This window comes from Acinonyx jubatus, chromosome C1, assembly GCF_027475565.1.
Source record: "Acinonyx jubatus isolate Ajub_Pintada_27869175 chromosome C1, VMU_Ajub_asm_v1.0, whole genome shotgun sequence".
NCBI classification, from domain to species: domain Eukaryota; kingdom Metazoa; phylum Chordata; class Mammalia; order Carnivora; family Felidae; genus Acinonyx; species Acinonyx jubatus.
In genome coordinates this window covers 18,625,885-18,641,442 of record NC_069381.1, presented here as the reverse complement: position 1 = coordinate 18,641,442, position 15,558 = coordinate 18,625,885, and the positions used below count along the sequence as shown (strand labels likewise).

General features: G+C 43.3%; 2 protein-coding genes across 3 annotated transcripts; one reads left to right on the top strand and one right to left on the bottom strand.

Moving 5' to 3' along the window:
- Window positions 1-43: 43 nt before the first annotated feature.
- On the top strand, window positions 44-4,683 carry RSRP1 (arginine and serine rich protein 1). Its single transcript, XM_027060048.2, has 5 exons — window positions 44-198; window positions 370-945; window positions 2,012-2,163; window positions 3,402-3,485; window positions 4,235-4,683. Exons 2-5 carry the CDS (start codon window positions 441-443, stop codon window positions 4,349-4,351), a joined length of 858 nt encoding a protein of 285 aa, XP_026915849.1. The 5' UTR covers window positions 44-198; window positions 370-440; the 3' UTR covers window positions 4,352-4,683.
- A 4,132-nt stretch (window positions 4,684-8,815) lies between these two features.
- Window positions 8,816-14,999, bottom strand: LOC106977584 (pre-mRNA-splicing factor SYF2). 2 transcript variants are annotated; one of them, XM_027060047.2, is made up of 7 exons: window positions 14,851-14,998; window positions 14,573-14,686; window positions 11,562-11,687; window positions 10,735-10,852; window positions 10,556-10,646; window positions 9,575-9,673; window positions 8,816-9,061 (listed from the first exon to the last, which is right to left on the bottom strand). In XM_027060047.2, the coding sequence occupies exons 1-7, from the start codon at window positions 14,872-14,874 to the stop codon at window positions 8,896-8,898; spliced, it is 738 nt and encodes a 245-aa protein (XP_026915848.1). In that variant the 5' UTR covers window positions 14,875-14,998; the 3' UTR covers window positions 8,816-8,895. The 2 variants fall into 2 exon arrangements, with proteins under 2 accessions (XP_026915848.1, XP_053065170.1); XM_053209195.1 differs by lacking the exon at window positions 11,562-11,687 and having other exon boundaries at window positions 14,851-14,999.
- Window positions 15,000-15,558: the final 559 nt, after the last annotated feature.

Genomic DNA, 15,558 nt, shown 5'->3' with positions numbered 1-15,558 from the left:
CATGCTCAGCGCGCAGGCTTCTGGTACTTCTGTTGCGTCTGCCGACACCCACCTCAGTTCGCGTCCGGAGGTCGGAGGTGGAGGTCTTGGCTTTCGAGCGTGCTTTGGAAAAAACCTCTTTTCGTGTTCAGCTTCGAAAGGAAGGCTTCCGCTGGTCCTTTCTTTTCGTCTTCGGTGAGGCGTCGACTTCCTGTGGTGGTAGGTTTCCTGTTGGCGGGGGTCGGTCTCAGATGCCTGGGGTGCGGGGGCGCAGAGTGGGGGCCGCTGGTGCGGCGGGCAAGCCAGACCAGGAATCGGAGTTTTTTGCTTTGCGGCCCGGCCGCCCGCGCGACTCACTTCCGTTCCCCTCCTCTCCTCCCCCCCCCCCAGTTTCCAGGAGCCGAGTTTCCGGGCGGGGAAACTTGTAGTCTTGGGTCGTCACGTCCCACTACGTGAACGCCATGTGGCCCGGCTCGCAGCAGGACGAGTCCCCCTCGACGTCCCGGTCGGGGCAGTCCAGCCGCCTGTCTTCGGCGTCCAGGAGCCGATCTTCTTCCCGAAGCTCTCAGTCCCGCTCCAGCGTCTCGAGCCGGGCGTCGTCGCGGAGTCGGCCCCGGCGGAGGAGCAGGTCCCGGTCCCGGAGGCGCCACCAGAGGAAGTACAGGCGCTACTCGCGCTCCTACTCGCGCAGCCGGTCGCGCTCTCGCGGCCGCCGCTACCGGGACAGGCGCTACGGAGCGCCCGGGAGGTCCCGCCGCTCGCCGTCGCGGCCCCGCTCCCGCAGCCGGTCCCGCTCGCGGGGACGCTCGTATTACCGACGGGCCTACGCGCTGGCGCCGGGGCGGCGCTACTATGGCTTCGGCCGCACCTTGTACCCGGAGGATCGCCGCAGTCGGAGGGGCTGGTCCAGGTCCAGGTCCAGGTCCAGGTCGCGGAGCCCCACCCCTTTTCGCCTGAGCGAGAAGGGTGAGTCATCTGCCGGGAACTTGGCCTTCGCACGCGTCTACGTGGCTGGCGACCGCTCGCGCCCGGAGCCGCGGTGGCTGTGTGCTTTGGATACTTTTATTGCTTTCGGTGGCTGTAATCCTAGTTGCTTTGGGAGGAAAGAGTGAGGTTAGCAGGTTAGTGGTTAAAACCGCTCTATTTGGCACCCAGTTTGATTTTATTTTCAATTTTTAATGTTTATTTTTGAGAGGGACCGAGCGTGAGCGGTGGAGGAGTCGAGAGAGAGAGACAGACAGACACACAGAATCCAAAGCAGGCTCCAGGCTCCGAGCTGTCAGCACAGAGCCCGCCGCGGGGCTCGAACTCAGGATCCAGCGAGATCCTGATCTGGACCTGAGCCACCTAGCCCGCCCCAGGCTCCCCGTTTTGAAGTGAACGCTCTTTGCTCCTTGAGATTAGAAGTCAGCTGTGGTGTCCAGTGGGTCCGGGTGGAGGAAATCCTTTTTCCTAGGGTCTGGCCCTTAGTGAGGCCTTTTAAATGTTAAGGGTGACTCAGTAGTTTATCCGTTTTAAGCTTTTGTTACCTACTGAGCCGGAAGAAGAGTTCAAAACTTTTTTTTTTTTTTTAAACAAAACCGGATTTTGTCCCAGTATTTTAAAACAAATGATTTGTTTTGCTGTTAGATAGGATCACAGAAAAAGACACAGAAACAAAAACTTATAGATAGGAGTCTGAAAATGGATTTAAGCAATGTATCTGTATTGACTCATTAGCTGTCACAATTGTGGTATCTGTAAAATGTACAAAGGAACTTGTTCAGGATACACAGTTGAAGAGAAAGCAAAAACAACCATGAAATAAAGGCCTTTAGTAGTTGTTGAGATTATTTAGGGCTTTTTTGCTTTTCTCAGCAAAAAATGAGGTAGAGAATTTTGTTTTAGTGCTCAGAGCTGTATTTTATGCTCTAAAATAAAAGATTTAAACCTCTTTCTATTCATCTAAATAAAACACAACTTTATTTTGCAATTCGGAGTTCTTCGGGGAAATGTGCTACAGATTAATGAATGTCTTGTTTTGTTTTTGTAGATCGAATGGAGCTGTTAGAAATAGCAAAAGCCAATGCAGCAAAAGCTTTAGGAACAGTCAACTTTGACTTACCGGCCAGTCTCAGAACTGTCCTTGCACCTAAAGAAACAAACCGCAGAACAGCCGTACCAAACAATGGTGCAAAGTCTGAGGTAAGTATTCTAGGCTTAGCCAAACAAGATCTTCAGAAAGCTGCTGCTAGAAAGATCTCTTGAGCCGTTTTTACTTTTTACTTGACAAAGCCTAAATACAGTTTGTTAGCATAATAGCAGCTCTAGAGAGGGTTTCTCCCCCATGAAAATGGGAGATTAGTGAACTTTATTTTCATGTGACACAGCAGTAATTACTTTCATAGTTGTAGGTGGTATTTTTGGCAGTTTTTATGCAGCTATCAAATTTTTCTATCCAGCTTTTGCAGAGTATTTTATCTGTAGCTTTCTTTTATTTGCAGTGCTGTGTTCCCGCAAATTCTATATTCAACATACAGTATAGTTTATCTGCTTTATTTCTGTCTTATAGAAATCATGAATGTGGTCTCCAGACATTGATGAAGAAAATCTGTTGGTAATTGATACATGGGCAAAAGCATCAGAGGTTTAACTAATTTGAAGTTTATGTTCACAGACTGAAAGTTTAGTTTTTTGTTGGTAGATCCATTATGCATGCTAGAATTTGGGACAGGTTTGATAAGATACTGAAGACAATTTTTTAAAAGTAAACACTTTGTCATGGTGGGGCATCTGTCCCTTTCATAATATATGCAATATATTCCAGATGTTTTGAGAGATTACAGAAGAAGAGGCCTGCTTCACTTGCAGATAAGTTTATTATAATTCTCCAGAAATGTGCAGGATGTGCATTGGCAAATTGCACTGTGGTCTTAAGTTAATGATATGAAATCCAAAGTAGAAAACTCGTAGCCTTTGAGGTTTAAGGTAGTTAGGAGTTTGATAGAATCATTTAACACAGGAAAGATGTTCTCTAGGTGAACATATCATTCAGACCCAGATGTGGGTTTGCTTAAGTGTTTAGTAGTGAACAAGATCTTAGGTGAGTTGCTTTTTCAAATGATTAGGTAACCAATGGCAAATGCCTTAGTTCTTTGAAACTAGGTATTTTCTGGTATGACTTTACTTGCAGAGTTAACTTGAATTTGCACTAGGGGAAATAATATCCTGCTTTATGGGGAAGAGTATCTTAAGCTGATTAATTGATTTTGTTATGGAGAAAGCTGGAGTACTATGTCGTTTCTACTGTTAACTGTATGATTAGATCCAGCTCCATTTGTGTCTCTACAACTAAATTTATATACAGTTGGGCTGCATTTTATGTGGTATCATAAACCAAGGGTATGGTTTTTTAAAAATAACACTTTCTCTTACATGTCAAGCTGTCGGAAAAGCTAGCAGAAGATGGAACTAAAAATCTCAATGAAAAGTATTGCCAGCAAAAGAGCATAGCTTTTAGCTCTAATGTAAGTATATCTAAGCATTGACCCCTCAAAAATTGGGTTTAGAATATAATTATATGGGCTTTTATTTTTGTTGGAAGGCTCATTGTTTTTGTCCACATGGTAATAATTTGGGATCTACTAAGCCACTTTTGATAGAACTTTTCATAATTTTTTGTGCCATTACAAATGGCTAATATAATGGCTGCTTCTGTATCTGATATTCACATTTTTTTTGAGAGCGTGTGCGCTTATGTGCAGGCAGGGAGGGGCAGAGAGGGAGAGAGAGAATCCCACGCAGGCCCTTTGCATTGTCAATGCAGAGCCCAATGCAGGGCTCAGTCCCATACACTGAGATCACGACCTGAGCTGAAATTAAGAGTTGGATGCTTAACCAACTGAGCCACCCAGGTGCCCCAGTATTCACGTTTTTGATATCAGTATTTACTTTCCAAATACTCCTCTTACACTTGTTGAACAATTTAAAAAGTAAATCTCAGAAAACCCTGTAATCAGAATATTTTAAAAATCAGCTAAGAGCTTAAAAAAACTAAGAACTACTTTAACATTATTTTGTAATATACTTTGTATCAACGTCTGATTTTACCCAGTAGTTTTCTTGGCTTTACAGTTTGAATTGAGTGATGAATATGGGGTCTTTGCTTTGCGTTTTAATTTTTAATGAAATTATTTAGTGTGTTTTGTAAAATGCAAGTCTTTTGAATACAACGTATGTGTTTGTATAACTGACTTAAGAATTTGTTTTCTTCCAGAATTCTGTAGCAAAGCCAATGCTTCAGAAATCAGCTAAAGCTACTGAAGAGACCTCTACAGGATCTCCCAAAATAAATGAGAAAAAAAGTCCATATGGACTGTGGGTACCTGTCTAAGAAAAGAAAACTGATTTATAAGGTTGGCTGAAATGCACTTTGTTGCAAGTTTTTTTCCAAGCATTATTCCATCTCTGAGAGTCATTTATGGTTGTTGCAATTACAGTGATAACAGTAATATGTAAATCCTTAATATTTAAATATTAACATTTGAGATTTCTCTTGTAGATAAGAGATAACACATATGGACCAGAGGATTCGTACAGGTGGGAATTTTGTACATAATACTTGTAAATGTTTTGTATAATACCAATGTAATGTAAAAGTGAAATTTATAAGAGAAACAGTAATTAAACTGTTTATATTTGTTAATAAATTTTTTGTTTTTTTAATTATTTGTGTCACTTTGTTTTGTATGTATATATTACATAATGAGTGTTTATTTAAAGAAGCGTAACGTGTCTTTTGTTTAAAGCCTTGCTAATCCCAAATCCAAATCCATGGACTGACAGCATAGGGTTCACTGACCCTTACCTGGTGTTTGTGAGAAATGTTGAATCTGTCTCCACCCTAGACCTGAATTTGAACCTGAATCTTAATACTACCAGTTAATATGGGTCTTCGTTAAAATTTGAGAAGTTAGGCCTAATATTTATGGAATTTTGGCACAGTGTTGTGCTGGACAAGTTAAAATGCAGTCTTTAGGGCAGGAAACTCAGCAGGAGAGGGAGAAGTGGAAATGCCTCATTGAGCTCTAAAATCTGAGGTTTTGTTTATTATGCTTTTCTAGTTAAAAAATAAAGTTTTTTAGTATTCGTTTATTTTGAGAGCAAGGGGGGGAGGGGCAAAGAGAGAATCCCAAGTAGGCTCTGTGCTGACAGCTCATCTAGTTTCTTTTTTTTCTTTTTTTTTTTTTTAATGTCTTACTTATTGTTGAGAGAGAGTACAAATGGAGGAGGGCAGAGGGAGAGAGGGAGACACAGAATCCAAAGCAGGCTTCTAGGCTCTGGGCTGTCTGCACAGAGCCCGACGTGGGGTTCAAACCCATGAACCATGAGATCATGACCCGACCTGAAGTCGGACGCTTAAAGGACTGAGCCACCCGATTGCCCCTAGTTTCTCAGTCATACTAATCACTTCTGAAGTTAAGGCTAGTGGCTGTATTATTGGAGAGAACAGATAGAATGCTTCTATCATAGAACATTGTATAGGAAAGAGCTGCTCTAAAATTTTTTTAAGTGTGTTTATTTTGAGAGAATAACTCAGCAGGGAAGGTAGAGGGAGAGATCAGATCTCAGGCAGGCTCCCTGTGCTGTCAGTGTGGAGCCTGACTAGGGCTCAATCCGTCAAACTGAGAGCTCATGACGAGCTGAAATCCAGAGTTGGACATGAGCCACCCAGGCGCCCCCCTGGCCTTACGAAAAATTTAAACAGTGATCTAGATACATTCCTAGACATGTAATTCCTATTATTTATGATGCCTTGGTTGCATTCTCATCCTTAAAGCCAGCAGCACTCCTGTGTGTGAACACGTCCAGTTTATATCTAGGTTAACCATAGTTATTGGGAGGGTGACCTGTGTTCATAAAGGAGTAAGAGTTTGTGGTGGGTTTGTTATTCTAAGGAAACTCGAGAGGGAATATCGGTAGACTGGCCTGGTTATAGCAAAGTCCAGTAAAACATTAGGATTTGAGTTGTAACTGAAAATGTTAATATGATCACCTGGTTAGTGTATTTAGTTGGTATCCTTAGCCCAGTTGCAGAACTCAAAAGGATTTCTTTGCGAGGGAGACTTTGGGAAAGAATGATGTGGTAACGACATTTTTTACCTTCATTTCACTGGTAGCAACACTTACCGTGATTATGACCTGTATTCAAATATACTAGCCCTTATGAGCTAAGTCATTGGACATGTCCTATAATTCTTCAGCCAAACCCCTTCACATATAAGAAAGGTCTGCACCTACACCTTCTGACATTTGCTTCTACAGTGATCCTTCCTCCTTAACCATTACTTTTCCTTCAACCTTGTTAGCATGCTTGAATGGCTTTGCTATTTCCTCTTTGATTTCTTAGTCTGTTGGCTCATTTTCTCTTTATTTCTAATGCCGTGAAGAGAGTATAGTTTATATCCCTTTTTCTTTTTTATAATTGTCCTGTCAGGTGTACTATTACTGTTGTCTAAATTGACCTTGTCTGTTGGGCATGGTCAGGTCTATGGTGGTGTCAGTTTTTGGGCTTTGTAACACAGAAGATAACTTACAGTGTGTGTGTGTGTGTGTGTGTGTGTGTGTGTGTGTGTGTGTGTGTGTGTGTGTGTGTATGTGTGTGCGCGCGCGTAAACCTAGACTGGCCATCATTAGTGGGATGCAGTTGCCCAGGTGTGATAGATACCCTATCGCTGTATAACCGGTGGGCAGCATAGATGGTCCTGATGGTGAAAAATTGTACCAAGAGACAAATTCAGTGCTATCCAGGGGAAATAAGAACCACATTGCAAAAGGTAAAACGGGGGCTTGGGTGGCTCAACTGGCTAAATGTCCAACTTCAGCTCAGGTTCGTGGGTTTGAGTCCTGCATCGGGTTCTGTGTTGACAGCTCAGAGCCTGGAGCCTGCTTCAGATTCTGTGTCTCTCTTTCTCTGCCCCTCCCCTACTCTCTCTCTCTCAAAAATAAACATTTAAAAAAAAGGTAAAAAAAAGTAGTGTAATTGTATCTAAGATAGCATTTCAATGTTACAAGAAATAGTGCTCTTTTGCTTTTTTTTGTACCAAGTATTGGGATCCGGCATGTACTTTAGACTTAAAGCACACCTGAATTTGTCCTGGCCACTTTTTCAGGGGATCAGTAGATGATCATATGGTGGGTGATCACCATTTTGGAAAGCACATCCCTGTGTATAGGTTCAGGTGTTAACGCTTTGTTTTTTTCTTAAGGTATAAACTAGAGAAATCCTGTCAACTCACAGTAGCATGCTGTTCTTTCTCCTTGTTTGCCGTAAACCTCTATTAAGTTTAGTAAAATGTCATCTTTAAGAGTGCTTACTTTTAATGCTTTCTTTATAAAAGTCCTCAAGATTTCCTTCAGGGATTTACACGCATTTGTTATTTTGACCTCTCCTATTTTCTACACTGGCCCTTTGTCCTTCGCCCTGCCCGTTGTTAGGATTCATCCTTGGCCTGCTTCTCCCTCTACAGGCTCTCTTGGCAACTTCCTCCACTGTCTGCCTTTAACTACCATCTACTAACCGAAGATCAATTTCCTGAGCTCTTTTCCAGTGCCTACCCCATCAGCTCTTCAAGATGAACTTTTCTTACTCTGAACTTATTACTGTGTATATTAATTGTTATGATTGCTATTGCCTGTTAGAATGGGTGGCTTTGAACGTCCAGTCACCTTCAGAGTAGTCCTCAAATCACACATCTCTTGCTTGAAGCAGCAGTGGCTGTTGGGAGTGCTTTTCTCCTTTAGAGAAATCTATTTTTCCTTTAAGTCCAGGTTATTAGGACTTCTCTGAAACCTATCCCGACTAATCTTTCCTTCCTCTTTTCCCCTTAGTACTATGGTATATGTTTTCTTTGAAGATACTGGAGAACCTCATACAACTGGCAGATTACTACCTTTTTGAGAAGATTGGGCAGCATGAGTATTTGTCTTGAATTGTTTTGAAAAGGAAGTCAAAGTTACTGTTTCTGTTTGCATTCTGCAGAGGCAAGTGTAAATAGTATGTACATGCTGGATTTTTTTCTCTGCCTTCTACAAGCCTCTCTAGATGGGAGCATCTTTTCATGTTCATAAATACTGGTTCACTAAATACTGGTGTGCCCAACTTACTGATCCCAGTCCTAGTCTTTTTAGTCACGTAAACTGACACGATCTCTACTTTTATGGGATACTCCAGATGTTCAGGTTTTCCGTCCCATATTTCCCATAATTAGTACTGAAACTACATGTCCTAATTAACAGTTGAAATAAGGTTAACATTTCAACGAGGCTTTAAAAAAAGATGGTATTCTGTAAGTTTTACTAATACTTTGACCAAATGTTTCAATTTACCTTCTTCCAAGGAAATTTGCTTTTTGAAAATGGTGTATTTACAAAATGTCATGAGAGAATCAGGTTCCTACCTTCTGTGCTTGCCCCATAAATGTACGTGGGCCATGGGGTAGAGCATGGGGTAGGCAAGCACCTGTTAATTGTGACTGCTGCTGGGTAGGAGGGCTGAAGGTGAATTTCCAGGAGTCACTGTCCCCTTCCTTTCACCACCCACCATAGCTTACAAGAAGAGTTAGTACCAGTTTAACATTCTATCTGAAGCTCCCAAGTTCAACTGTAGGTCAAGTCCAACAAGACGAATCTAAGGACGATGATGATTCTGTTCACATTTGTAACTAGGAATAAAGCCCAGCAGGATGCACACACAAAGCACACACTTTGAATACAGAAAACACAAGACATATTTTTTCTGAAACAAGTGAATAATAAATATATATATGAGTGAAAATGAATAATCATAGCACTCATCTTTACAAATTATAAAAAGAGAGCTAACAGAGCCCTGATTTACTGTTATAATTTGACAGTCAAAACAGTTCCTGAAGGAGATTAGACCGCTGTTCCTCTTTCCAAATTCTGTTTAATTTCAGCCGTATATTTCCCATAGAATCTTTCTGCTTTCTTGTTGAATTTAGCATTCCTTTCATTAATGTAGTCGATGTCTGCATCATCGTTATAAGGACGTCTCCGGCTATATTTGTCTCGTTTTTCAATTCTAGAGGAAGAAAAATTTATAACATTCAAAATTACTTTCTTTTTTGATATTAATAAAACCTGCTCAAATAGTTAAGAATATAAAATTCAGTAATGGAAACAAATATACAAAATTCCAAGCTGCTTTTTTTGTTCTCATAGTTAAGATGGAAGGCAGTATCGTTAGGAAATTCTATATAAAGAAATGGGTTCAGTGAGCTTTCCTGAATTTATAAGTCAATAGTACTTCAGATCTAGTCTTCCGATTGGGAAATAACCCAGGGTCATGTTGAAATACAAGGGCAGTGACATATTACACTACTTTCAGAGTTTATAGTATACTGCTGGTTCTGCCTAATAATTATCCTATTCAAAACACAAATACACAAGTGATGGTCAATGGGACCACTCTTCAAACTAGTAATTCAAGTCCTCCTTACTCTCTACCCCATTGCTACACTTGAAGACCATGAAGTTATTTTTGTCACGAGGCATGAAATCAGTACAAAGCTGAAGGCTGCATTATAGTACTTACTGCTTTTCCAAGTCTATGACCATCCTATCAATTTCTTCTGTGGAAGGCACGTGTGTTCCGTGAAGAAGACTGTTGGATGTTGGGTAGAACTCCTCTCCACTGAGAAAAAGCAGGGTGTAAGTAACACCATAGAGATTCTATGCCATCAGAACTGGACAATGTTTAGTGGGCAAAAATGGAAATCTTTGTGATCAGAGTTGATTTCAAAAAATTGAAATCAGACCTAAAAGAAGATATTTAAGAAATTATATATTCCAGTACCCAAATGAGGTGCCAGCTGAGGACCAGAGGCTAATGGACACAAAGGGAGGCCAAGTTCATACAAATGAAAGAGCTTGAATGAAAACATGGTGTCCTCTGCCCAACTAAGTGCTCTCTCCACACTGAAACAGTCTTGACCTTAAGCACACTACCTGTCTTAGGGAAAGAAAGTGTAGCTTAGCAATGCTTACTGCACAAGTGCACAGGTAAGGGACACAGAATAGCAACAATAATAATCATGAGGATGATGACACAGTACTATGAGTCAAACATTAAGTACGTTGTATGAATACATTTCATCTTCACAATAATCCTAGGAGATAAACACTACTATTATTTCCTGTATACAGATGAGGAAACGGGGAGAAAAACTGTATGACAGGTCTAGTAAGTGGTAGAACCAGAACTCAAGGCCAGGAAGCAAAGCTCCAGAATCAGCACTCTTAAATTCAAGCCCTTCCAGTAACATATAAAGAATACGCTATTGGGGTGCTTGGGTGACTCAGTCGGTTGAGCATCCAACTCTTGATTTTGGCTCAGGTCATGATCTCAGGGTCGTGGGGATCCCAGGGTGATGGGATTGAGCCCCATGTTGGGCTCCGTGCTGGGCATGGAGACTAAGAGAATTTCTCTCTCTCTGCCCTGCTCACACTCTTTCTAAAAAAAAAAACAAAAAAACAAAACAACAACAAAAAACACTATTAAGTCACACTGACTTACTGTTTTTCTCTCAGTCTTTCATATGTCTCCATGTCAGGTCTGATCTGCTTGGTCAGTCGATGATACTGGCGTAACTGGGCAGCAGCATAATCTAAAATGAGAGCCCAGACTGTTTTAGATGGGGCATTAGTAGCCCTGTTACTAAGAGGCACATTCAATGAAATAAAAGCCAGCTTTACCTGAGAATCCCAGGTCAGGGTTTTTCCTCTTCTTTTTCCTCTCCCATCTTTCCGCATCTTCCGCACTGATCTCCAGCAGCTTCACTTTCTCATAGTCTTCCCCTCTTGCGGCACATTCCTAAAAAGGGGGAAAACATGACTGCTATCAAGACCGTAAGTTGATTAGCCTGAAAAGAAAACTGTGGAATTTGCTACGATCTCTAAGAAGTAATACATCTGTAACGACACCAAAAACAGCTGTGGTGGACACATTAGGTGTCTACTGAAATGCTTTCTCCCCTCCTTCCTGGGCTCAGGGCTGCCCATTTCCCAACCTCCCCTGCAGCTGGATCAGGCCAGGTCACTTGGGCTGCTCAACCAGGAACTGACACAGGGGAGACGCATGAGCTTTACGGTTTCTTAAAAAAACTTTTTTTCTTAACGTTTATTTATTATTGAGAGACAGAGAGAGACAGAGCGTGAGCATGGGAGGGGCAGAGAGAGGGGGAGACACAGAATCCGAAACAAACTCCAGGCTCCAAGCTGTCAGCACAGAGTCCGACGCGGGGCACGAACCCATGGACCATGAGATCATGACCTGAGCCGAAGTCGGACGCTCAACCGACTGAGCCACCCAGGCGCCCCTACAGTTTCTTATTGTTGGAGCTTTTGTTACTGTAGCTCACAGACACGTTGTTAAGTGTTCCACGTATTCTATTCTCACAGCTCTCTAAGGGGCAGCTGAGGAGACCGGAGCCAGAATGCTTACCCCCCATGCCCTACGCTGTCGTGACAAAACACAACACGCCCTGGAATCCACAGCTTGTTGAGGATCGGATTGTACTTACTTTTTTCTTTTCTTCTTCCTGTAACTCCCATTCGAGACGAGCTTTTTTAGCTTCCCAGTTTGCAGGCAATTTAAGTCTTTTGTCTTCCTCCACAACTTCTTGGTGGTTTAACTTTCGAGCTTCATTCTACCACCAGGACACAAAATTTGTCAGCCCAGGTATGGAAACAAATCTAAGTAGACATGACCTGTCTCCTAGTATGGCAGGCGTCCAAAGCAAACTTTCTGGATTTTATCCTGAAAGGAAGAGAGTCACTAGAGAATTTTACGCGGGGATCCGTGGTGGGGAATTTTAGGGAGCGGGAGATTAGGAGGTAAACACCTGTATCTATAGCTTTAAATATTCTTTTCCTACCTTCAAGGAACCGTGTGGTAGGGATGGAAAGAACGACGGTTTGGGAGTAAGAAGCCTGAGGGATATACCGACTTGACTCTCTCTGGCTGTGAGATGTAAGCAAGTTTTGTAGGACCGGATGAAACTGGGCCTCCCACAGTATTGAGTTCCATGGTACAGAGTTACTCGAGAGGATGCTACATGCTACTGAATGCCACCAAATCACATACCGAGAGTCACACGCTATTTTCATCTCTTTAGTTCAAACTGGATCCAAGACAAATTCTCAGTGACTAATGAGTTTAACACCTCCGAAAACACTTAAAACATATTTTTTATTTAAATGTTTATTTCTGAGAGAGAGAGAGAGAGAGAGAGAGAGAGAGAGAGAGAGAGAGGGGAGGGGCAAGGAGAGAGGGGACAATCTCAAGCAGGCTCCGCGCTGTCAGCACAGGGCCCGACGCAAAGCTCGAACGCATGAACTGTAAGATCATGACCTGAGCCGAAACCAAGAGTCAGATATTTAACCAACTGAGCCACCCAGGTGCCCCATGAAAACACCTTTCTTAACACCTTTTAAAAACAAGTGGGGCAGGAGACACCATCAGAGTGCAACCACAAAATCTTGACTGGAAAACTACAAAAAAACCAATCTTTTTACCAACCAAATTAAACAGAATGACTTCCCAGAACTCAAAACAAACAAAACACAAAACTCAAAGACAAAACAAAACCTAGAAACAGAAAAGATGAAAAGCAAACCTACAGATTAAAAAGACATAAAAATTTTAAATTGCCATTGACATAGTAATATTAAATTTAAATAGCAATTTAAAGAAAAACACTGGACAAGCAGACAGGTGGTCACATGTATAAACCATGAAGGTGATATGAGGACTCCAACCTAATTCCCCTATTGTTTATGAAGCTGAGAGAGTTTTTAGCTCAGAGTTAGTGGCAGAGTTAGGCCAAGACTCAAATTTCTTGATTTCTGACACTTTCCCCTCCCCCCACCTATAAGTATTTTAATACCTCTTTAACAACAATATACCATCATCACATTCCCCAAATCATTAATGCCTTAGTATCAAATATCCTGTAATGTTCATATTTCCCTGATGGTCTCAAGGCTTCATTATTTTGACAGTTTGAATTCAGACAAGTTCCATATATTGGGATTAGTCAATACATCTCCTAACGTTTATTTAATCTATACTTTCCTTCTCCATCTTTTTTTGCCCTCTGCTTTTTTGGGGACTGTGAAAATGATCAGGTTGACCGTCCTCTGTTTCTCAAAGTGCTAGTTGCCTTCCTATGATGTCCTTTCACATACTCCGTTGACCCCTGTATTTACTGTAAATTTTAGGTCTGGTGGTTTCATTCAATTCAGGTTATTTTTAACAACTCTATTATATGGAACTAGTGTTCTATACTTCTACCAAGACACAAGCAATCTCTGATTTGCTCCCCTTTTGTGATGTTTGCAGTTACTGATTACCTAGATCCAGTGATTCGTTAAAGACTGCAAAAGGGTGAGGTTCAAATTGTATTATTCTTCACGCGTCATCCACCCTATTCTCTACAGAGGGTTTCAAATGAAGTATGTGTGTTTGACTAGTTTTCAGATGGGGTTCTTCTGGACAAATACGGGTAACTACGTTCCTCACGCATACCCTGTCTCCAGCTGCCTGCGGGCCCCCCCCACCCTAATGAGGACTCTGCCTTTCCACTAGTTGCTACTGCTTGGATACCTCTCCCTCCCATCTCCTTGTCTGATAATATCCTACTCATCTTTCAAGCAGCTTAGTTGTCCCATCAGTCTTTAGTTCTTTTTTTTTTCCTTCTCTGTATTTGAGACACTTTGTTCCCCCCTCTAAAATGGCATTTACAAGTCGTGGAGTCATTATTGGTTATGGACCTGCCTCCATAACCAGGCAGAAGACTTCTCCTATTTGCCAAAGTACCCGCACTATCTTGTTGGCTATGGCACATTAGAAGCTGGGGGGACGGTGGGGGTGGTGGGCACTTTTTGTACAAATGAATGAGTAGCCAACTTGCTGTGTGACAACAAACAAACTCCTTGGACCATTTCTGGTCCGCGGTATCCCCCCTCCATAAAAAGAAGGGTTTGACAGAATCACGGGCTGACAGGAGGGTCCAGGGAGAGGTCGATTCAAAAGAAGAATACCAGGGGCACCTGGGTGGCTCAGTCAGTTGAGCATCTGACTTCGGCTCAGGTCATGATCTCATGGTTTGTGAGTTCGAGCCCCGCGTCGGGCTCTGTGCTGACCGCTCAGAGCCTGGAGCCGGCTTCAGATTCTGTCTCCCTCTCTCTCTGCCCCTCACCCGCTCATGCTCTGTCTGTCTCTCTCTCTGTCAAAAGTAAATGAACATTAAAAAAAATTAAAAAGAATACCAATGTCTGGGTCGAGAAACTGATTAAATAGGACACTGGAAGTGAGGCCTAAGCATGAACATTTTTTAAAAGTTAGGGTTAGGGTTAGGGTTAGGGTTAGGGTTAGTGATTCCAGTGTGCTCCCGGGGTTGCGGTTCGCCGGGAAAGATCTTCCTCTGCCCTGCGGGTCTGTCAGGCGCGCTGGTGCGGCTTCCCCGTCCCTCCGCAAACGCGCACAGGCCTGCCTGGGTGACGGGTCTCGGATGCCTCCGGGGCCACTCACCCGCTTCAGGTGCAGCTCCCGGAATTTGCGCAGCCTCTGTTCGCGCTTCTGGGCGGCCAGCTCCGTGGCCGCAGCTGGGGGCAGCTCCCCTTCTTCCGCGCAGTCCGCCGGCACCTGCGGCGAGGAGGACCCGCTGGAGCCGGGGCGGCCCAGGCCGATTCCCCCCGCCGGCCCCACGGCGTGTGCGCCTCCCTCTCTGGCATCGCCTCGACGTCTAGGCCAAACCTCTACCTGCAGACGCTCCTATCCCAGACCCCTGGACAAAGCCTGCCACCCACCTTATCCTCCGCCTCCGCAGCCATCACCCGACAGCGCCTTATCCTCCACACTTCCGGCGACAACAAACAACTTTTCTGACTCTCTTGCTCACTTCCGGCGGCCAGGCGCCACAGGTTTCCAGAGAAACCCCGCCCCTTTCTGCTGCTTTGGGACATGAGGAACCAATCCCCGCCCGCCGCAGCCCCGGGTGGTGTCCGATTGGGCCAGGCCTGTGCGCAGGCGCCTTGAGTGGAGCCACCAGGTCGACGTGGGTAAAACCGGAGACTGGGCGTCAACGGCGTTGGGGAGGTAAAGAGGAGGAAGAGGGAAAAAAGGGAATAAGCCACCAAATGTATGAGAAAGAGACCTAGAGCACAGGTTGTGGCCGTCAACTGGCCAGCCTTGTAGTTCAAATTTCTGAGCAACGAATCGAAAAAAAGGAACAGATTGGGAGTTATTTGGGATCTCGAGCATCTTCATGATGCAGTAAGATTTCTTGGATTAATTTGAGGCTTTGACTTTCTTCGGAAAATTCCGCACAGAACGCCATTCTTTGTACATCTGTCCATTCATTCAATAATGAACTGTATAATCGCTCTTATTTATTGACAAATTAGTCTATTCTTTGGTTCATCATCTATGAAAAATAATACAGCAATACCCATGTCAACATAGCAGCTTGAGGACAAATTAGATAATATGGATGAAGTATCTGTGACTAGTCACCT